The sequence below is a fragment of the Falco rusticolus genome, chromosome 4 (genome assembly GCF_015220075.1).
Source record: "Falco rusticolus isolate bFalRus1 chromosome 4, bFalRus1.pri, whole genome shotgun sequence".
In the NCBI taxonomy this organism is placed as follows: domain Eukaryota; kingdom Metazoa; phylum Chordata; class Aves; order Falconiformes; family Falconidae; genus Falco; species Falco rusticolus.
The window spans coordinates 106,365,447-106,386,971 of record NC_051190.1 but is presented as its reverse complement, the minus strand read 5'-3'; the positions used below and the strand labels follow the sequence as shown (position 1 = coordinate 106,386,971).

Below are 21,525 nucleotides of genomic sequence, written 5' to 3'. Positions count from 1 at the left end.
ACCTAAGTTATCAATAATTGGTTCTGATGTGGTAGAACACAGGCACCCATGTAAAGATGAAAGCACCGATGTGAAGGCCATGGCACCTATGCAATCATTATATATACAATCATTTTATATATGTTTATATATTACTACAACACCTTGAAGAGTCAGTCATGGAGAGGGACCCCTTTACATTAAGAGTGCAACAGAACCATGTTTGGTTCAAACAAATTGATGAGAGAGAAGGAAAAGAGACTTTGGGAAATACCACAGAAAAGGAGGCAGTTGGTATAGTGGCATGGCATTCAATTAGAATAATTAATAGTTATATGATTGTATTAACACAAACATGACAATTCCTTCAAACATTTTACAGCCTTCTGGCCCAGACTTACAGATATTCCTGTGCTTAAGGCCACAGACGTAACTAATTTCACTGACTTATTGTAGATGACATAAGATGGATAAAAGAAATGCAAGAAGAGAAGACCTTGTACTTGTTTGTGTGCTCTAATGTCAAATCTTATTCCTGACAGCATTGAACTTCAAAGTATTTAAAATAAGTGTCATGTTTTTGTTGATTCTCTTTTTTCCCCAGCTATGGACATGAGGAAAAATGTAAAGGTTCTCCGGGGGGGGGGGGAGGAAAAGAAATAATGGGCAGGAAATACCATTTGAAGAAGCCTGTAGGAGAATTACTTACGCACTATCGAAACTGTAGTAGCAAAAAAAAAAAAAAAAGCTTGCAGATTTTGTTACTTTTTTTTTTTTACATGTTTTACACCTACTTAATTCCTGAGACTGGAATAAAATCAATGAATTCTTAAGTCTTCATGAATAAACCTAGAACCTCACATTACAGAATTTACCAGTCAATCTGGACCTAGCTGTTAGTGAATGCACACCTATAAAATTAAGGCTTCAAATTATTAATTTTGGTAACAGAAACAGGAATCTTAGCTTCAGGTTATTCTGGATTAGCAAAAGCAAAAGGATGTTTATCAAGCTGTGCTTTAGACTTTATTTTGTGCTTTAGACTTTATTTTCAGAGAGCTCATTGCTGTGTTCTGGGAAGGGTGTGGGAAGACGTGTCAAATTTGATGTTATTTTTCTAGCTGATGCATGTATCCTGTATCAGCTACATAGCTAGTAGGCATTAATCCTAATGCCTCATTAATGAAGTGGGAAGAAAAAGCTTACTGTTAATGAAAATTCCGCCTATTTAATCTTAAAAAAAATATATAAATATTTGGGATCCTAATCTGCATATTCTTTGCTGACTCTACCCAACAGCTGAAACATGACCCAAGTATACTCTCTGCAAAATTGGGAGCTGTGCACACTCTGGTGTGGATGTAGGTTGGAGGATGCTCTGGAGGGGATGGGGTCATCCAGACACTGCTCACTTTGTGCATTGTTGCATCTCCTTTGAGGCCAGAGCCCTTATACTTCATAAACTGATGTACACTTAGGGTGCTGAGCAGATTAGGCGGTACTTTTGCCACATACACTTGAAAGGCAATAATATTTTAGGTAAGGAAGTTAAGTAGTATTAGGAGTCTTAATACAAGCATTTTCAGACTCTAAACTTACTGCTTTAGAGAGCAGTAAAATATCCCGGGCCCCTGAGCACAGGTTTAAATCCCAGGAGCAAATCTGAGTCTTCACTTATTTCTCTGCTTCCTTGTTCTGAAAAATATCTGCTATATGTTACTTCCTCTCCCAGTCTGAACTGAATTATTAAGCTGATGTCATCTCATACATAATTGAGGCAGGCCTACTGTTTGGCTGTTAGCAGAAAATTAAAATCTTTGTGTGCTTGAAGATGTTTATTTTGTGTTTTTGTGTTGGATTCAAGTGAATATGGGTCAGTTTGACTATTATGTTTCTCTTGTAGAGCAGGGTAGGATCTATTTTTGCACAAACACAAATTTTTAAGTTAAATCCAAAAGAAGACTTGGCTTGAAGAGAAAGACAAAACGAAAGATCTCCCAGTATTTCAAGTTTGTTCAGTTTAAATCAGAAACAGTAAATATGTACGTACACATCAAATGTAAATACTTTTTTTGTATATATAAACTTCTTTTCTATTCTCTGCTGTCTTGAGATTTACTCTAAGCATAATATGCAGCTGTGTAACTGAATGATGGGAAAAAAAATTATAGAGCTTTAGGAGATAGTCCTCTTTCATTGAAACAAGAGAACGGTGTGATGGAAGTCAACTGCTGACAAGTTGTTTTCTCTCCCCGTTCTCCCAGGTTTCCCTTGTCCACCTCCTAAAGACTGTGCGGTTGCTACGCCTCTTGCGTCTCCTTCAGAAGTTGGATCGTTACTCCCAGCACAGTACAATTGTTCTCACGCTTCTCATGTCCATGTTTGCCTTGCTTGCTCACTGGATGGCCTGCATTTGGTATGTCATAGGGAAAAGGGAGATGGAACAGAACAACCCCCTTACCTGGGACATAGGTAAGTTCTTCTTTCCACCATATACATAGATACGTAATATGTTTTTATATGCATACGTATGTGACTATATCAAAACGTATGTATAAATCACTCAGTATTTCCTTTGTTGCTTAATCTTGTACAATTATTTAGTGCTGTTTGTAGAGAAAAGGAAGAGACTGGTGTTCTCAATTTCAGGTCAATCTGAAAAAAAGGATCAAAATGAAATAAAATGGGAAAAGTAGAAAACAAGGAGATTTTCAAGAGTGATTCAATGTTTGGGAAATTGAGGTTCTCAATAGGGGAGGGCTAGACAATCTGTGTAGAAGAGTAGATGGGAAAGTTCATCCTGTTTTTGCAAATTAGGCAAATTCTTCAAGAGAGGAATTCCCTTGAGTGTGCTGGTTATTCCTTAATATACATTGAAACAGATAGGCCCTGAAGTGCCTTCAATTTAAAAACTCCCTTTGGAAATATTGTTTAGCTGATTTGCAGGCGTTGCTCTTTTGCGCAGCAGAGGAGGTGTTTATCAGTGGAGAGATGGTTTTGGAATGCTCAGTTTTGATTCAGTATTTAGTTTCTACCCCACTCTTCTTTGTGATTTCATTGAGTGTTCCAGATTGACTCTTAGATTTTAAGCTTTTCCTTTTTTGTTTAAGGTTTATTATTACTGTGAAGGGTTGTAGCCATGTGTGATGGTACAAAGGGGAAACAATACACCTTGTATAGGAGCCTGGCATCACCAGGTATTTGCACGCTGCTGAAGGTGTGTTACCCACTAGTGCAACAGCTGATACTCCACATCTTCCCACGTAGGTCATTCTGGCTTTACTGTAGAGGTGCCTTTCTTTTGCTGTATTTCTCCAATGCCATATCAATATCAAGCATCCCTTTTTCTCCCTTTTCTTTCTGGTTCCTTGTGTTCTGTCTTTTTAGTTCTACTTGTATTTACCTTTAGCCTAAATCTATTACATGTTCACTGAAGCAGGAGAGGAAACAAGGCCAGCAATAAAGTTAACTGGAAGGGGGAAGCCCTGCTAGTCGTCTTTATGCTGTTAGATACTAAAGACACAATAAAAATGCATATGAATAATTTAGAGTATGTAAAATATCTGTGAGATTAAAAGAACACATGTGTGTGTCTTTCATAAACAAAGAGTATCTGATGGTGAGACAGTTCCCCAACAGAAAAAATATTTGTTGGGAGGAATAATGCAAACACCTGTGACCAAAGGCTCAAGATGTGCACTCAAACTGCAGTACGCAGTTTCTTATCTCTTTTAATTTCTTCCTCCTCTCTTAACCACATTATCATCTATCTAAATACCATCTAATAATAATTAGTCTGAAGGAAAAATGCCAAGTATGTTAAAGGTGCCTGAACACAGATGAGGAGAGGTTGCTAGGTCAGGAAGGGAAAAAGAAGAAAGTAAGTCCAATAAATACATACCTCAAGTTTGTCCATAGGTTACTGAAAGCTTTGTGGAGCCTTTTTTTCCTTCTTTTTGGTTGTTTATTTCTCCTTCCCTTTGTAAATCAGGTCTGTGACCTGCTGCTGAACTCCTCATGGAGCACAAAGCTCTCAAAGAAAAGACTGCAGCTGTAGGGGAGTATATACAAAGAAAGCCCACTGCTCGCAAATTGGTCAAATACTGCTAACGGAAAAACAAATCCTGATAATAATAATAATAATAATAAAAAGAAGGGTGTCTCTGGTGGGAATTAGCTATGAAGACACACTGTCACCTTATGCAGGCCACAAATGATAGCTGATTTCAAAGCATTCATTGCAGTCCCAATGATGAGGATGGGCTGCATCCTTGCTCCCTAGGTGGGGCTGCTGGCTGTGCTCCCCATGCAGCCTGTCCCTTTCCCCTGAGCTGAGACCACACTCAGTTTTGTACTCTCTTGGGCAATGGCAGTAATAAGCTAATGTCCCAACCACCTCATTAGAACCAATCCCAGTTTAACTGGGAGCCATTTCACAGAAGTTCCATTTGCATCCCAGTGAAGAGCATTGTATCTGGGTTATGATGCTCTGACCATCTTCTAGTGGGCTTCCTAGGCAGGAACTGCTCCTAAACAGCCTCTTACCCCTGGCTCATCTCAATCTGTGAGACTCAGTGACCTTCCCTGGACAGCTGAAGGCAACGCACTTCACCACTGGACGGGCCAAAGCACTTCTTATTGGTGTGTACTTAGACTTTAGCCTTCTACCTGGCCAAAGGGCTTTGCTGTTGAGCTTACAACTTGATTTTATTTTAGTTTTTTTCAAAAAGTGTGGTTTTGCACTTTCGCCTGGAAAGCTGTTCTACCATCTTCATGGATAGTCTTTAAAATATTTAGGTGTTATAAATGTATCGTAAAATTATACTGCAATGACTCGTGCAAAGCCCCTACAGATATTAGTTCTGTATCTGTCAGAACATTTATATCTAAAGTTCTGTCTAGCACTAAGTTAAATATTGGAGATTTGTTGGGGTCTTTTGTTTATTTTTTAAAAGGAAACATTTTTAAAATGTTAAAGTATTAGAAATTGATTTAAAAAAAAAAAAAAAAAAAAAAGAAGAGCTCAGAAACCTTCAGATACCTGGCATGAAGCCATAATTTTGCAAAGACCACTTCAGCGCTGATAAAATTTCTGTACAATCTTGTATGTTGCATACATGTGCAGAAAATTAGGATTATGTAGTTTCTTCAATCAGCACAAATTCTGTTGCTCTCAAACTACTTGCTGGTGAGACACCATGAAGTCCTGGCCCCTCTGTGTGCTATAGTTTTTGCTAGTCTGGTGGGTGATACACAGCTGATTATCTGTAGCTAGACTTTCTTTTCACCTTAACAAAACTTTAAATTGCCAGTCTGCTATGCCTCACAGCATCCATGTAAGCAATATATTGAGGGGAAAACAGTAGGTGTGATTTAGGGTATGAGTGATTACGCAAAGTAAAATGAGATCTGGAGATCATAATAAATCACAAACAAATAATGCACACAGAGAAATCTTGCTTGGGGTATAATAAACGTAGTGTTATTTTAAGACACTGAGGATATTCTTTTCTTCTATACGAAGGCCTCAACTGGAAATTTTTGTGCCATTTTGGAGAGCATGTAAAAGAGATTTCTTACTGCAGGGAAAGCAATAGAATATGATTGTTAGTTTTGTATTGAAGGGATTTAGTTTTTAAACTTTTAATTTTATCACACTAATACCAAAACTGAAGACTCAGGTTTCCATCAACACATCCTATACAAAGTTAATTCCAGGCATTAGGAGGCTTTCTAATTGGCAGCATTAAAAAATATAATGTAAAAACTAGAATTCCTATACTTTTTTATTAAAAGGAATGTGTTTTCCCCCTTGGAAAGTATGCTTTTTATTCTTCACTGGAGAGTCTTGGGTGTTGCCCACCTGAAAAACTGGGACCCTAAGTATGGATGCTGCAATACATACCATAGCTGAAATACAGTGATGGGTTTGTTCTAAGAAAGGAAAACCATGACTGGAATGAAAAGATTTCTCTGCTTTTTATGTGTGCTTCTATTTTGGGGGGAGAGACAGAGGAGAGGAAAAAAGCTTTCTGCAACATCCTTCCTCCATTTAGTGCTTCCTCAAAAAGCCTGCAGCACAGATTTCAAGACTGAGGTTTTGCTAACACTTAAAGCAAACATTTTAAAGCTGCAGTACTGTTATCATCATACTTTGGACCTTGCTGTGCCATCAGACATGCATCATAGCCCAGATCTCACAACACTGACTTTAGTGGGAGTAGCATTTGTTTCTGTGTATCTATTTCTCTGGCTAATTTAAACAAATGAGGTGCTTAATTTGCATTTGGGTTGGGGCAATGGGAGTGATAAAGTTCTCCCTAGGAAAATACCCAGAACCAAGAAATGTATTTGCTTTGTTCTTGCTGGCCCTAATTGTAAGCCTTTATTTCATATTTTTTTTTCCTTTATTCAGGCAACATTCTCATTGCAAATAATTTTAAAACATGGTTACATTCACAAAGTTAGCCATGTGGTTGCACAACGAGAAAGATGCAGTCTTTGGGAATGTTATTCATGAACTGTCGTGATGTGGTGGCGTTGAGACGTATACCAGTGTAATGTGATGTTAAAATCTGGATCTCTTGCTTAGCTCTCTTGCTTAGCTCTGGTATTGCTATTTTAACTGATTACATGAGGTATTCGGAAGATATGCAGTATGGGCGTTGTTTTCAGGTGCTAGAAAACTTTATCTCAGCAAGTTCTCCCATCTCAGGAGACCATTTTTCCACATACAGCAGCTTGACTCTGACGTCTGATAAACCCTGACTCCTGCACTGGTCAGTCCCACCGGCCTGAGGCAGTAGTACATACCTTGTCCTGCTTTTCCCATCTAGCTTCTTCAGATCCCTCTCTATTACATTGCACCTTTTTCCCCTCATTTGTTCTCATTGGTGAAACCGATGTTTCCCTCAGACACAGCATGATTTTCAGCAGCTTGTAAAAATAAGATTAACTTTCTGTTAGCTGACATGGAGTAGAGGCTAGGTTGTGCTGAGGTTCCTGGCTGATCCTACCACTCTAATTCCACTGACTTAAATACTTTGGCTCTCGTTTCCTTAGGTTTAGCTGGTATCAGATTTAGGCATAGGTTCTTTATTTGCTGTCTGCTGTTTTGAATTAGTATATATGGAGCTATTCCCCTCCAAGTTCTTATCAAATACGTGAAATGACTTTTTGGTCTGTCTCTACGGGAAACAGATAATATTGAAAATGTTTCCTGTTGCTAAATGCGTTCATTCCGTGAAAACCGTATGAGCTGTTGAAACTCAGCTGTCTTGAGTGTAGTGAGGAGATTAGGAGAAGGCCAAAAGTCAGGATGCTGGTTCCCTTAGATAATCAAAGCTGTCAGGTATAATTTCTGTAATTGTCACAAAAAAAATAATCCTTCCTGTCCACCAGAAATTCAGCTGCAACTCTTTATTAGTCCACCTACGATAACACTTACAACATTCTGACTATGGAGGAGTTGCTGTCAAAGCAAAATTTAAAATAAATAAATAATAACCTGTACTTTTATAGAAGATAAAGTGTACGCGTTTACTTTGGGAGACACTTTAAAATCAGGTCTATAAAGGGTATTCTTCAGCTATTTAAATCTTTATTTCAATAAAACACCTATACTCATTTCCAGTTTTTTCTCATTTTCTATTAGTTTTGTAATTTACAGCACTTCTGAAAACAAGAATTCAGTCATGACTGAACCACTATACTTTCGCCTATACTCTGCGATATAAAACCTCCTCCCCACACTTGATCAGACCCTGGCAGTCAGAGCCTTTAAAGGGCCTTGGATGCCTGACTCCTGGCAAAGGATTTATACCCTGAATTAGTTCTCGGGGCAGTGGGTGGCAGATTTAGCTGCAGAATGAAGTGCACAGCACCTGGGTGGAACCAGTAAGAAATGCTGAAAATAAGATTGTGCCTTCAGGCCCTCTCACTTGGCTTTTATATGCTTCATGATGGGCCACAGGGAAGTTATAAGCTGTGTTCACAGGTGCTGAAGGATGTATATGTACCACGTAATAGAATTTAACATAAAAATCCCTCAAATAGTGTTGATCCAAACTGGTAAGTTTAACTGCTTCTTGAAAGTTTACATGTGTTTGCTTAGAGTTGCAACTGTGCTGGAAAGGATGGCCCCTTTCTGCAGCAGTTAGCGCACACCTCTCATTCTGCACAAGCAGCTTGGGGTTGTCTCCATCGAGAGCACAGATATGAAGGACATTGTTCTGGTGAAAAACAAACCAGAAGTCATTGATTTCTTCTCACCACAGAAGGAGAGAGAGGCATTGTTACTGAATTTCGCTCGTCTTCAGCATGGGGTTTGGGCACCGGAACTTGTGTCTAAGGTATGGAAGATATAGGTACAATGCAAATCTCCTTAAGAGAGCACCATATCATAGTGTATGAGTTACTTCTCTCAACATTCTTCCTGGGAAGCTTGCTTCCTGGAGTTCTGGCTGTTTTGGTTTTTTCTCAAACTGACATAATTTCAACAGAGGAATGGCCAATGCCCGAGTGTCTATCCAGAGTCTCTAGTGTCCAGGTGAAGCTAGAGATGAAGCTTTGGACTCTCCAGGGACGAAGAGAACAGAGATCTGAAAGTCTTTTGTGTCCCTTTTTACCACTGAGATGTTAGGTGATATGACAATCCACATATTCCCGTTGCAATTAAATTGGCTAGAGCTATACAGCGCACAGCTACCTTCCGTGTTGAGTCCTTCAGGGAATTCAGATGCTGGGTCAAGGTGGCTAAAGGATCCCCACTGGGTACAAATAGGAAAGATACTCTGAGCATCGGCAGCATTTCTGGCTTGATGCAGAAGTTGGCTGATAGGAACCATGCAAAATGTAAGTGACTAATATCTTAGATGCAAACTTTAGATTACACTCTTGAGCTTGGGTTCCTAAATTCTGTCCAAGCTCTTTGTGGCCCCCAGGTAGCTTCAGTCTTGACAGAATTTCATAAGTCAGCATCAAGCTGGAATATCCATTGAGAGTCATTATCTTGTAACTCTTGAGTTTCAACAGGTTGGGAAGTTTTCAGTGCCAGGAACCTTTTTCCCAGCTTATGCTAAGAAACCTGAGGCAGTCATTATTAGCTCTCTTAACGTCCTGAGGAATTTTGCCAGAGACTCTGAAGGTACAGATTTAAGTATATCCTTGACAATAGATACTAGTGGCATTGGTACATTTATTCAGGGTAAAACTCGAGCTATCCTCTTTTCAGAAGAAAAACTATTTTTAGGTATGTATATCTGCTAGTTCTCCCTCAAATAATGTAAGTTAGTGAACTAATACACATTTCTGGTACTCTTGGACTCAGCATAACCATGGAGTAAGTAACAGTAGAAATCATATTGGAAAAAATCGATGTCGTTACTCCCCTTCCTGGTCAAAATAATGCATAATTTGTTAAAACAATAATTAGTTAAATCTTGACTGTTAATATTTTCATATTAATCCTCATAGTGTACCATAGAAGTAGGAAAATATTTATGTATCATGAAGTTTTTGCAAAGCAGTTTAATGACTTGAATGGCTAGACATGACAAGAGTTGGTATCAAAGTTGAAATAGAGGCTTGGGTTTTATTTTTCTTTTTTTTAATACATTAATTATCTCAACTATTATTGATCCCAGATCATTCCCACTCTGTTTCTGTACAATATTTCCTTCTTTTAGAGAATAAATAGATTTGGTTTTGAATGCGATGTGAGCAGTTTTTATCAAATCCATACATTCAAAAACCAGGAAAAAATGAAATATGAAAAATAATGAGACTTTAGAAATATGTAATTGTCAGTCTGTTTTTGAACCCACTGAGATTCCTATTTTCACCATACTCTTAGCAATACTGGCAATCAGGAACTTCCTTTTTAAAAAATTATGTAAACTGAGATTCTGTGTGATCACCTATCTCCAGGTACTGGGGATGTCAGGTAAATCAGCCAAAAGAAGGTGCAGGGTGAAACTATAGTCCTAAGGAACCATCAGGTTTTGGACCCAGGTGATGTGTTTGGTACATGCGAGTACATGTGCCTGCTTCTGGATTCCTGACCTACCTTCTGGAGTTTGAGTCTGGACCTATGACAAAACAGCTTCTAGTAATTACAAGTGTTCGGCTTACTAAGAGCTGGTGGGTCCTTTTCACTGCTAGAAAGAGCACTTGTAAATTTCCAAGGCTCTTGGCCAAGAAAACTGTGTTCTGCTCTGAAATATTGGTCTATTTCACCGCTCCAAACACACATCCATCAAGTTAGAACTGGCATGTGTGGATTTATGAATTCTTGTGGGGGAGGAAAGAACTTCATGCAGACTAAATTGCACAGGACATCATTCACTAGCCATGATCAGTTGTTCATTTCAGTCTGTCATCTCTGTACCTGAATATTTAATTCTAATCTCTCTTTCAGTCTGCTTCACTATGGGTTTGGTTATCGGTTTTCTTAATTTTTTGTCATTAGTAATAACAGACCCTGTTATTTTGGAACTATGGTCCTTTCTGGTTTTGAGAGGCAACTTTAAGAAAAAGAATTAAAGAAATACATTTGTCATGCATGAGTGATGACATCTTCAATTTAGTGAAATTAATTATAATGCTCTGTTGACCTGGGGTATATGCATTGAAGGTCCATTGTTGTGTGGAATATACGTACCTTTAAGCTAGAAAGTTTTTCAGAGCACCCATCTCACAAATAATTACACACAGCGCTTATTACATTGCACATCCTTTGAAAAAGTCAAGGAGGTACCACAGTACTGAAGCATTTCACAGTGATGAAGTATTCTAAGGCAGTTGAAACAGAAATTTGAAAACCTAGAATATCTTACTTTAGAAAGCTTTTTAATATTTTCAGTGTTTTTTGAATCCTTTTGAGCTTTACTCCTCAGTAAAAGTAACAATATAATTATATGTACAATGTGTACATTTTCCATGAATTCCTGTTTGAGGTTCGCAATTTCTAGTCCGGTAAGAACTAAACAGATAAATTAGTTAAAATCAGGAAGAAATTAGAGTGATTAAATTTACTTATTTATTTCAAAACCACCACAAAATATTTCTTTAGTCTGATGGATACCTTACCTGAATTGTTAAAACAACTCTGGTGAAAACTACTATATCTGAGGCCCAATTTAGAGAAGATTATAGTGTGAAATATTTATGAAAGAAAATGTTGGGGTTTATATCAGATTGGGTTACACTTCTGAATAAGTATAATTAGGGAGCAAAAGTTCATCTAGTTTTTGGAGATGAAATCCTATTTGCAGATGATTATAGTTACGTACAATTTTTAGTACAATACAAGCAGAGGCACATAGTTTTTCACTCCCTTGTCAATCTGTTAGAATAGACACAGAGAAACTTAACTGCTGCTAGGGAGTTTTATCATGCACAGTTGTAATCACCTGGACATGTGCTACAAGTATGTGTGGAAACCTGTCTGCACATGGTAAAGACCTATAATTAGAAATTAAGGGCTTGTAAAGACTTACCTGAAAACCTGGCCCTATTTTTCTGCCTGGTTTATATGTAAAACAAACTTTCTAGGAAAGGTTTTCTTTATTAACATTCCTCATTTTAAACCTGTGCATACCAGACCTTGTCAGGATTTAAAACATAAATTTCAATTTTAAAATAACTATAGAAATTAATCTTGTGGAAATCATTAAATTTTGCATTTGAAAACCCAAAACACTACTTTTGTGATGGAGCTGTGCCATTTGTGCGATTTGTTGAACTGAACTGAAACATTTCCTTTGCCTTTCATTTAACATTAATTTGTATTTTAGCTGCTTTGGGTCTTAGTAGGTTTTATTCTGCCATTCTTCCCTGCTGTTCTTTTCTACAGGCTCAGTTCCTTGATTAAACTATATTTTTCTTTATGTACCACACTTTGCCTTCTGATTGAACCATTTTAGCCATCACAAAATATCCCATTGGTTTTGCAGCCCAGAAAAAAGTAGAAAGTACCTTATGAAGGGAGGGTGAGGTTTTCATGTGGTTGTTAATACATTTCAAGATTTTGTACCTGGGACGACAATTTTGGGCAATTTTTAAGTGAAAAGTATAAAACTGGTGTGTCAGTGAAGCCCCTGAGATTTGATAAAGTTGCAAGTGTCCTCCTGCATCTAAATGCAGATTACCTACATATCATTAAACCCACAGAGTTTTTATCTCAGTGGAAAAACTGTATCTGAACCAATTTCTGCAGCTCTAATAGAAATTCTCAGTGCCACATGTAGGGGGAAAATCTGCTCAGTATACATCCCATAAGAGGCAATAGTCCCAAGAGGTAAAATAACACCATAATCTTTCCACATGGCTTCTGTAATGGGAATACTGTAGAGTATAATTTATTGAAAGCTGCCAATATTGTATGTAAAAGCCTTGCTCAAGGAGAAATTACATCAGTCTTTAACCCTTAATAGCCGTACTTTGAATCATAGAAATGTTGGCCGGAGAGAACCTCTGGGGTTTATTTAGGCCAACCAGGCAGCTGAAACAGGACTGTCACCAGCACTACATCAGGTCAGACACGGCATGCTCCAGCCAAGTCCTCAAAAATAGCAAGGCTGGAGAGGCCTCCATCTTTTGGGGTAGCTTGTTCTAGGGTTACACTTCCCACCTTGGGGAGCTCTGTATCCGTTTGCTAAAACATTCATTTCTATTACACATTGATGTAAAAGGATGTTTTGTTAGGATGTCTCAGAAATTTCTGCCTCTGGTTTCAAAGCTCAATGGCCTGGCTGTTCAAATTACAATGTCTCAATCCAGTTTAAACCCACAAAACCTCTGAAAAGACTTTGAAATCTTTTTGGCAGCTGCTTCAATATTTGATTGGACTGCCTCTTTCAGCCCCATCACATAGCTAGATATCCTAGGGTGTCAGAATGCCATATTACATTCCATAGACACCCCATCACAACTAAAATTGCTTTTCTTTTCTTCTATAGCACAAGCATGCCTTACATTTTTAATCTAGAAATGTCTTCAGTGTATATTCCTATTTGCTATTTATTTATCCTTTCTTCTGCCCTTTAACAGAGCAGGTGCTTGATGAAAGAAAGGCTTTCCTGCTACTAGAATAGAAAATCATTTCCATATAAAAATGAAGAAATTGTTCAAGACTTTTCTTTTCAGACTTTCTTCCATTTTCACATACCTTGGAAAACATTTGTGCTTCTTTTGTACTTGCAGGTGACAGTGCTTAAGGGTAACTAGTAACTGCTTTCAGCAAAAGAAACCAATGTGGAGTTGTGAGAGTATGTCATAGCATTCTACAGTCTATAAAGTCTAACACAAGCCAGGTTCTGTAAAACTAATTATACCTAATTATTCCTAACTATTTTTCATTGTCAGATCTAAGATAGGTACAGATAAAAATGCTAATGCTTAGGATTTCCTTATGTCACACACTTTAAAAATACCTGTCAGATCTGCAGAAACAGGTGTTATATTTCAGAACTGCTGTAACTTTAAATATGTAGTGTGCCTTCTTATTAAGACATTAGCTTTCTTCTTTAGTTTTTATTCCTTTTCTACATTGAGCCTTCATTACATTGCAAATTCTTGTTTTGCTATTACGTTAAGATAGACTCTGGAGCCAGATATCCCCAGTTGTTGATTTTCCCCTCACAAAAGCCAAATAAGTTTGAATCTCAACATCCTTGATTGAAACAACATATAGAAAAAAATCATATTGAAAAAAATGTACTTAGGTTGTGCTTCAAGGATTAGAAAATTAAGACAAGGCAAGATAAATGAAGTGTTAATACTGTTTATCGCCTGGCTGTCTGACTCGGGCAGTGTCCTGGTCCAGAAAGCAACACAGTGGTTCATTAGGTGAGAAGGCAGAGGAAAAGAATTAGACAATATTGCAAAATCTATGGAGCATGCAAGGAAAGGATTGTAGTGAGGGTCAGCATACTTAGCTGCTCTCTAACTTGCATGGATGTTATCAGTACAGAAGACAAGGAGAAACGGATGTCATGTAGACTGCAACAGTCTATACTGACACAAACCAAACTCCATCCTGTCATACCATCCCCTGTGTGATTATGCAGGCTAGTCAAATATAAACTAGCATAGTTTTGTTGTAATTCTGCAACTACCCTTTCATTTGTAACTAGACCTACTAAAGGAAATGCTTCTGTGCTGAGGCATCTGCCCATGTTTTACCCAGATGGGAGGCTGTATTTGAACAGGTAGAAGCTGCTGAAAATTGTCTTAATTGATGGAGCAGGGGACACGATAGGAGAAGGGAAGGGATCAGCTGTCAGGGACCACCCATGGCATTACTCAGCTTTGAAAAGCAGAGAGGACTCGTACAGAGGAGTTTATAAGTAAACAGCCCCACTCTCGCAGATCATGGGCAGTTAAACAGGCAGTATAAAAATACATGTAGCATATTACAATGTTTTCATAAAAAATATAGTCCTCTTGATATCTTGCTGTTGCAAATAAGTAATACTTTCTTTTAGAGAGATTTTAAGGAATTGATTACCACTGTCATTGCCCCCAGGTGAATCTATTCAAATTCTGAGTCAGGACTGTCAATATACTCACCGTTAGGACTGAGAAATTGCCATGTAAATAAAGTACTGAAATGCTTTAGCCTGAGTTTTTCTGAGGGGAAGACCTGAGCAGGTGAGAACATCAGGGCAGAAGTGAGATTAATTTACCAGCTATGCCACATTGCACACATACAACCCCAAAGTTTTGCTAGCAACCTTAAAACTGACTTCCTTCAAGTTGTCATCTTGTGGGATTTTTTTGCGTATTTTGATAATACAGGTTTCATTTTAATGTAATCTGTATTGCTTATGGAGGAGAGTACTTATTTCTTAAAAAAGACAGAAATATATCACCTGTAGTAACTCAAATCCTTTTTGGCATGAATTGGACTCCAAACATATAAAACTGCAAAGCAGGTTTCTAACACTGTAGCTGACAGCACAAAAAAAAAGTCATTACTATTAATTTTATTGCAACAGCACCCAGGGTCTCTAGTTATGGGTCAAGACCCTCCTGTCCTCGTTGCTGGATTAACACAGGGTGAAAAGGCTGCTCTTGCCCAAAAGAGTATTACACTCTAAGAAAAGTTCTAACAGATGGGTACAGACTGATGGAGCACAGGGAAGCAAAGAGGGTATAGACAGACATGCGCTTTGCACTGAATGGACTAGAAGTGTTGTTTCCAATTCCAACCTTAGCTGCAAGACATTTGATAGCCCAGAAAAGGACAGTGACAACCAGTTTGCCTAAGGAACAGTAACATTAAATGCTGAGACTCTTTGTGAAGTGACAGTGTGACCCTCTCCTTAAAGGAAATGATTTGCAAATGATTTATATACATCTAATTATATGCTTACAATTTTATTTCTTAAGTTAGCTATTTTTAGACTTTTATATTTTACTTGTAATCTAAAAATTAAATTAACATTATATAATATTTGTTAATTTGCTTATGTTACTGATCTCTTTAAACCTTAAAAAAAATCTTGGCTGTTTTAGGGGAGGGACGAATCAGGATAATTAAAAAGTATCAAAGGCATTTGTCTTCACTACAAATACGTTAATGGTGTTAGAGCTGTTTATAAAGTATTCCTAGAGAAACAAAAAAGTTTAATTAAAACAGTTAACTATATGTAGCGCTTTGTATGTATTGACTGACACAGTCATGGAAAGCTGATACTGAAAATATCCCCATTTTGTCTATTCAATGAAGTGGGGAAGAGAAAAAGCCTGTTGTCTTGCAAAAGCAAAAAAGACTTAAATCTCCTACAATCTCCAAATATAGCCATCTAACAAATTACTGTTGAGAAGAGCTGTACAGGCTTACCACAGAGAAGAAGAGTTTGCAGTACATTTATTTTCTCAATTTACCTGCTCCTTGATAAATGAGACTGAAGGAATTTATGACCTAGTTCTGCAGGAATGCAGGTGCACTTACCATGTACACTGGAGCTTCTATGCAACAGTAAGTATAAATGTTTAGAGAATTATCATAAAATACCAGGAGGAATGTGTTGCTTGCAGATCTGCTGAGTTAGCTCTCAAAATTCTTATATATAGCTCTTACATGTAAAACAGTCAGGTCTCTACCTTGGAATAGATGCATCTCTATTGTAAGAGGAATCTTTATTGTGTTATACTGTAAGACTTGTGAATGCATATTGAAGTCTTCCTCATCACTGTGAACAAAAGAGCTGTGCAGCTGTCTTATTTGTTTAGACATCTTCAGAATATCAGTTGCATGTCCCAGAGATGCAATCTGCAGTCTTATGTGGCAGCAAGGTGGTGACACAGTGTAGGCTGAGAGGGACAAGCCACCCAAAGCCTGCCCAGTCAGCATGCAGGGCCAGCCCACCAAGCGGGACAAGCACAGCTATCCAGCTCCCATTCCACATGGTAAACGGTCCGGGAGGAAAAGTCCTCCAGTAATAACCTCTAGGGTCATGCAGAGCTTCAGCTAGCTTTTTGGAGACTATTTTGGAGCTCCATTCGAAGGGACATGTCTCCCCCCACACCACTCCCTTCTTTCCTCTCTCACCAGATTTCTCGTTGTAGACGAGAAATAACTTCTCTGGAAAGAGAATATTTTGCCAAGTGGTGAAGGAGAAATGTAAGTAGCTAATTCACATGAATTATCTACCACCTTAAAAAATATCTGGGGCTCTGACTATGGAACTGTGTCTAGGCTGGTCCTCAGGGTTTTATCCAGCCCAGTAGAAGAAAAAATAAAAGAGCAAAATCTTACTTTGCAAACAAAAAAAGATAGGACTTCATTTAAAAATATTAATGTTTAATGTACAAACATAGTTAGGTTCTGGCCAGAAACTGGGACCTGAAATGTGTGAAGCTCTCGGTAATTCATGTACACAGTTTTATGGAGTTTGTACGTAGCATTTTGCGTTAGGTGGTAAAGCTGTAGAGCTCCACCCTGTGCTTACTTGTGACTGACAAAATAATTTTTAAAATATATCTTTCCAACATTGTTTTCTAATAAAATGCTAACATTGCAAGTATTTCGTATCAGGCCTGTTGGTCTACCACTTACAAGCCATGAACAAACCCAGGAGTGATCAACCCGGAGAGACTTTGGAAATCACATCATAATCCATGCACCTATAGTGCCTTCACTGGGGTGGATTACAAGCTTCCTGTAAGATAAAAAGTATCTCCCCTTACACTTGTGGCCTTCCAAAATGAGAATGTAAATTATTTAACAGATCACACCTTGCTGATGGCAAGAAATTAAATGCTTCCTGCGAAGGCATTTTGTCAGTACCTCCAAGAGGGCATCAATGTTACCATGAGAATGCAGAAATTTTACTTTCTTATTCTAAGCAGTGATACTTGCAATTTAATAGAGTTGAATTTTGCCAAATTTAATTTTTGGTTTTGAATTTCATTAAAGCTTAATTCTCGGGTTTTCAGTACTTCTGTGGTCTTGGCAATCTTTTTGTTGCTATCAGCACCATTACAATTAGATCTTGGGGTTTTGTTTTTCTTTTTTTAATCCCTTGATTGAGCACTTCTTCCTTCTGAAACTATTTAGTTCATTGAATATTTATTGTGCCATGAATTCATTTTCAGTGAGCACACTGGGTCAATATCTTGTTATGACTTTGTTGAGTCACATGAATTAAAATTTTATAAAATATAATTATTTTATGATAGCTTCTAAGAATATATTCAGTTAGAAATACAAAAGCCAACTTATTTACAAAGGATACTAGTCAGCCTTACAAAAAAATTACTTAGGATGTCACCTTTCAAATTACGTTAATTTTTGGTAGACATGGCAAAGGTTAACCTTGTATCTAAAAACGCTTTAACCAAAAGGAATTTTTTTAGTTTGTAAAACTCTTTGGGTTTTAAAAGTCTTTATAACATCTATCTCACTGTATGTCTTTAGCTAGTTAAAACCTTCCTTTAAGGGTCTAGGGAAAGATACAGTTTCTTCTGGATCAGTGCCCAAGAAGAACACCAGTCAATGTATCTGTGAAAGGTACTGCATCATTTAGGGCAGGCATTCAAAAGGAACCTGATATGAAGGTAACCATTGCACCTACATGCCTTTGGCTGCAGAGCTTGGTGTATCTTGAGTGTGCAAGCCTCATGGAGCAGTGAGGCATACAGGGACCTTGAATTTTTGTCTGACTGCACTGTGTTGAAGTTCAAACTTTCTCTGGATGATGTTACAAATGCTCAAAGATCAGTGGTAGAATTTCCAAAGTCTGGCAGAGGTTTACAATTTTATCTGACATGTTCAAATGGTGATTTTTTAATTTGATTCATAATAAAGAAATTGACTAGATGTGAAGATATGGCCCAGATCTCAGCATTGTTAGGAGCATGTTTATGCCTTGGATTTTGGCTCATGCCCATCTCTTACTTAATTCGTTAATTTGGGAAGAGATGTAATAAAAATTCTATCCAGTTTCTCTGCAATGGAAGTCAAATGGCATTTTTATTGAATCTATCCATTCTGAGTGTCCACTTAACTTCTAATATGACACTGACCCTAAAATTTGTTGCTCATGAATCCTCATTTACAATTTTGGAGAGTTGTCTCATCAAGGTTTGTTTCTGAGAAGGGCATGGTTTTGAAACTCAACTATTATTCTTTTTACTTTAAAATATTACTTTTCTTGTCATTGCCATTGTTTGCAAGCTCCCCAAAATATGCTGTTAATTATTTCCCATGGAGGCTTAAATTTTATGTATAGCACTTAAATGAATGAAAGCTTTATTCTGGTTTATGTGTTAAGCTTTAAATAGATGAACAACACAGATCTGAAGCATGAAATCTTCTTATAAAATTTGTCCTCCCCCCTCTAAAGATTTTATCTACTTAATAGAAAAAGACATGGAGTACTTTACAGAAAAGGGTATTTTTTTTCCTCTTTGATTAGATGTTAAAGGGATTTCTTCTGGGTTTTATTGTCTGTAATGTGGGCATTCATCAAGCAAAAGTGTATAAACTTTTATTTGTATATGTAGAAAATGTTCTGTAGTTTCCATCATGTCAATATCCACGTGCCTCACTTCTGTTGGCTCTTAAAAGTTCACTGAGCCCAGAGGTTAAGTATAATCTGCTCGTACAAGGTTAACATAGTTCACTCCTCATTATCTGCATAAGATGGTGCAATGAATGCACTAGAATGGTACCAAAGATTGTGACCCAGACAAAGAAAAAAGGGGGAAAATATTAAACCAGACATAAATTAGATTTAAAAATATACAGTTATCGTGTCACAAAGGAAAGAGAAAGGCGATGCTATGAAAACTGTGGAGAGTAGATACCTCTGCCATCCATAGATCTGAAGCACTAATCCTGATACTTGCTTCATACGTGGCCATTCCCAGGTGGCATGGCTGGTGCCTGAGCTCTGGTCCCAGAGTCACAGAGGGCAGCCCTGAGTGGTTCTGTGTGCCCCTACCACAAGGACTCCAGCCGCAGGCAGCTGAGATAAAACTACATTTCACAGTCCAAGTTAAATGCATTTCTTTTATGTGTCATGTCAAGAATTTCTCTCCACAAAATCTGACTATGTGGATTTGACTGCAGTAGATGTTCCTTTAGTTCAGTTGCATTGTAAGTCTCATTGATACCCATGTTGTGTGTCTTTCTTGCTTAAGGAAAAAAAAATATAATTAAATCCATCATACTAAAGAATACACTCCATTAAGGGCCATATTTTACAATGCAAAAATAAGAAAACCCATTTTTAGACTAAATTATTTTGGGAGTAGCTTTAATATTTTCCAGCAGCTTCAGTGCTTGAGAAAAAATGTTAATGTCTTTACTGTATTTGTTTTCTTTCTCATTTTAGGTGTCTATTGTTTGCAGGAACGTGTGTTAACAAAATAAAGACCAAGGGGAGTACATTAATGCTAATGGTTCCTCATTTTCATGCAGCCATTATGCTTATGTCTGGTGTACTAATACTGAAGTCTTTCTAGTCTAAACTTCATGTACTGCCACTTCTTTCTTTTTTTTTTTGAATGCCAGCTAATTATCTTCTTCAAATATAGCCTCTAGCCAGAGCTGTTCCTTTGTAGCCTGTACTTGTTGACACATCGTACATATGCACCTCAGGTTTCCTCTTACACATACATTTACTTATTATCTTAATTTTGAAAAGAGCATAAAATCATGTCTTGTCTTTTACTACTGTGCAGTTATGCCATGCAGGCACACATGGTGGAGCTGGATTTTCACATTCTTAGAACCTGCAGATGTATGACACCTGTATTGAGTTTCATTTTCCTGTATCTGGGAAGAGTTCGCAAGCTATATGATTGTGGGTTTTTTCATTTTTAGCACATATTTTTTCTAATCTGTGTGAAAGAAAAGTCTGGTTCATGTTTTATTTGTGACCTGATACAATAAGGTCTACCACATTTACAGTCCTCCAGAAGCAGTGGTTGAAAACATGATTGTTCCTGTCATCTCTAGGGGTCTTTGATCCTTAAACCATCTGCTCTGGTACCTGGGAGCCTCTCCTAACATGACAGGCAAAATTCCATCATAAATCAAATGTGTAAACAAATGATCAGGTTTCGTGACAATGAAAGGGTGACAGCAATGTTGCACAGGTTTACGTAGCAGGAATGGTGCTGTTTAGTGTATTAATAGTCTGGGGGGGGGGTGGAATGCAAATGTTTTAGCAGGAAAAAAATCAGATGTCAAAACCCTTTTGACTAGACAGGGATAAAAAAGGCTTTAGGGATCTTGAGGAGAACTTGAATACCTTAAATGAGTAATCACCATGAGAACAGAGGCAATGATTATTCACTAATGCAGAGTCGTGCACGCTAGAAGTAGATAGTTTTCTTATATACCTCTAAATTAAGAATGCGTTGTATCAGTCAGAAACAACTAGAGAGTAACTTCAAATTTCTTTGGAAGCAATCTTAAAAGCAAAGCTAATATTTTAATGTCTAATGAATGATAATTAGGGCTTGATGAGGTAAACATATTCATTATACTGTTATACAAAATGATGGTAACATCTTACCTCAAGTATAATGTTAGCTCTGGTCCCCCCTCCTCAAGTGCTCTTTAACTATGATACATTCTGAAGCAGCAACATGGACAGTTGATAGAAGTAATTTGGACATGTAAAATCTATCTCACAGAGATAAGACTATAATCATAAGTGCTTTTACCTAAAAATAAGGGTATTCATCTACTTCTACCTAAGCAATTGTTTTGCCCTAAGCTTTATTTCTTAGAGGTTAATATTTCAAGAAAACACGGGGGGGAGAGAGAGAGAGAGAGAGAGAGAGAGGAACTAAAATCTTGGCTTCATTGAGATCAGTGAGACCTTTGCTACAGTTCTCCCCCATTTAAAATGGAAATATGAGATGATCATTTGCAAATTGGAGTGTGCAGCTATGTAATGAAAGGGTGGTGTGATTTCCCATGCCAACATACAGCTTCTTATTGTCTGACTCTAGATCTGAAATGAGGAGCTGTCAGCAGTGACCAGGGACTGCTGCAGTGGGAGCCAACACAGCTCTCAGGGC

At 37.7% G+C, this 21,525-nt stretch overlaps 1 protein-coding gene across 3 annotated transcripts in view; it reads left to right on the top strand.

Annotated features, from left to right (window-relative positions):
• KCNH8 (potassium voltage-gated channel subfamily H member 8) overlaps positions 1-21,525 on the top strand; it is a 195,573-nt gene that overhangs the window by 121,405 nt on the left and 52,643 nt on the right. For all 3 annotated transcript variants that reach the window (XM_037386756.1, XM_037386755.1, XM_037386757.1), the window contains one exon: positions 2,244-2,451. In XM_037386756.1, coding sequence (XP_037242653.1) covers positions 2,244-2,451 — 208 coding nt within the window. The remainder of the gene's footprint in view (positions 1-2,243; positions 2,452-21,525) is intronic.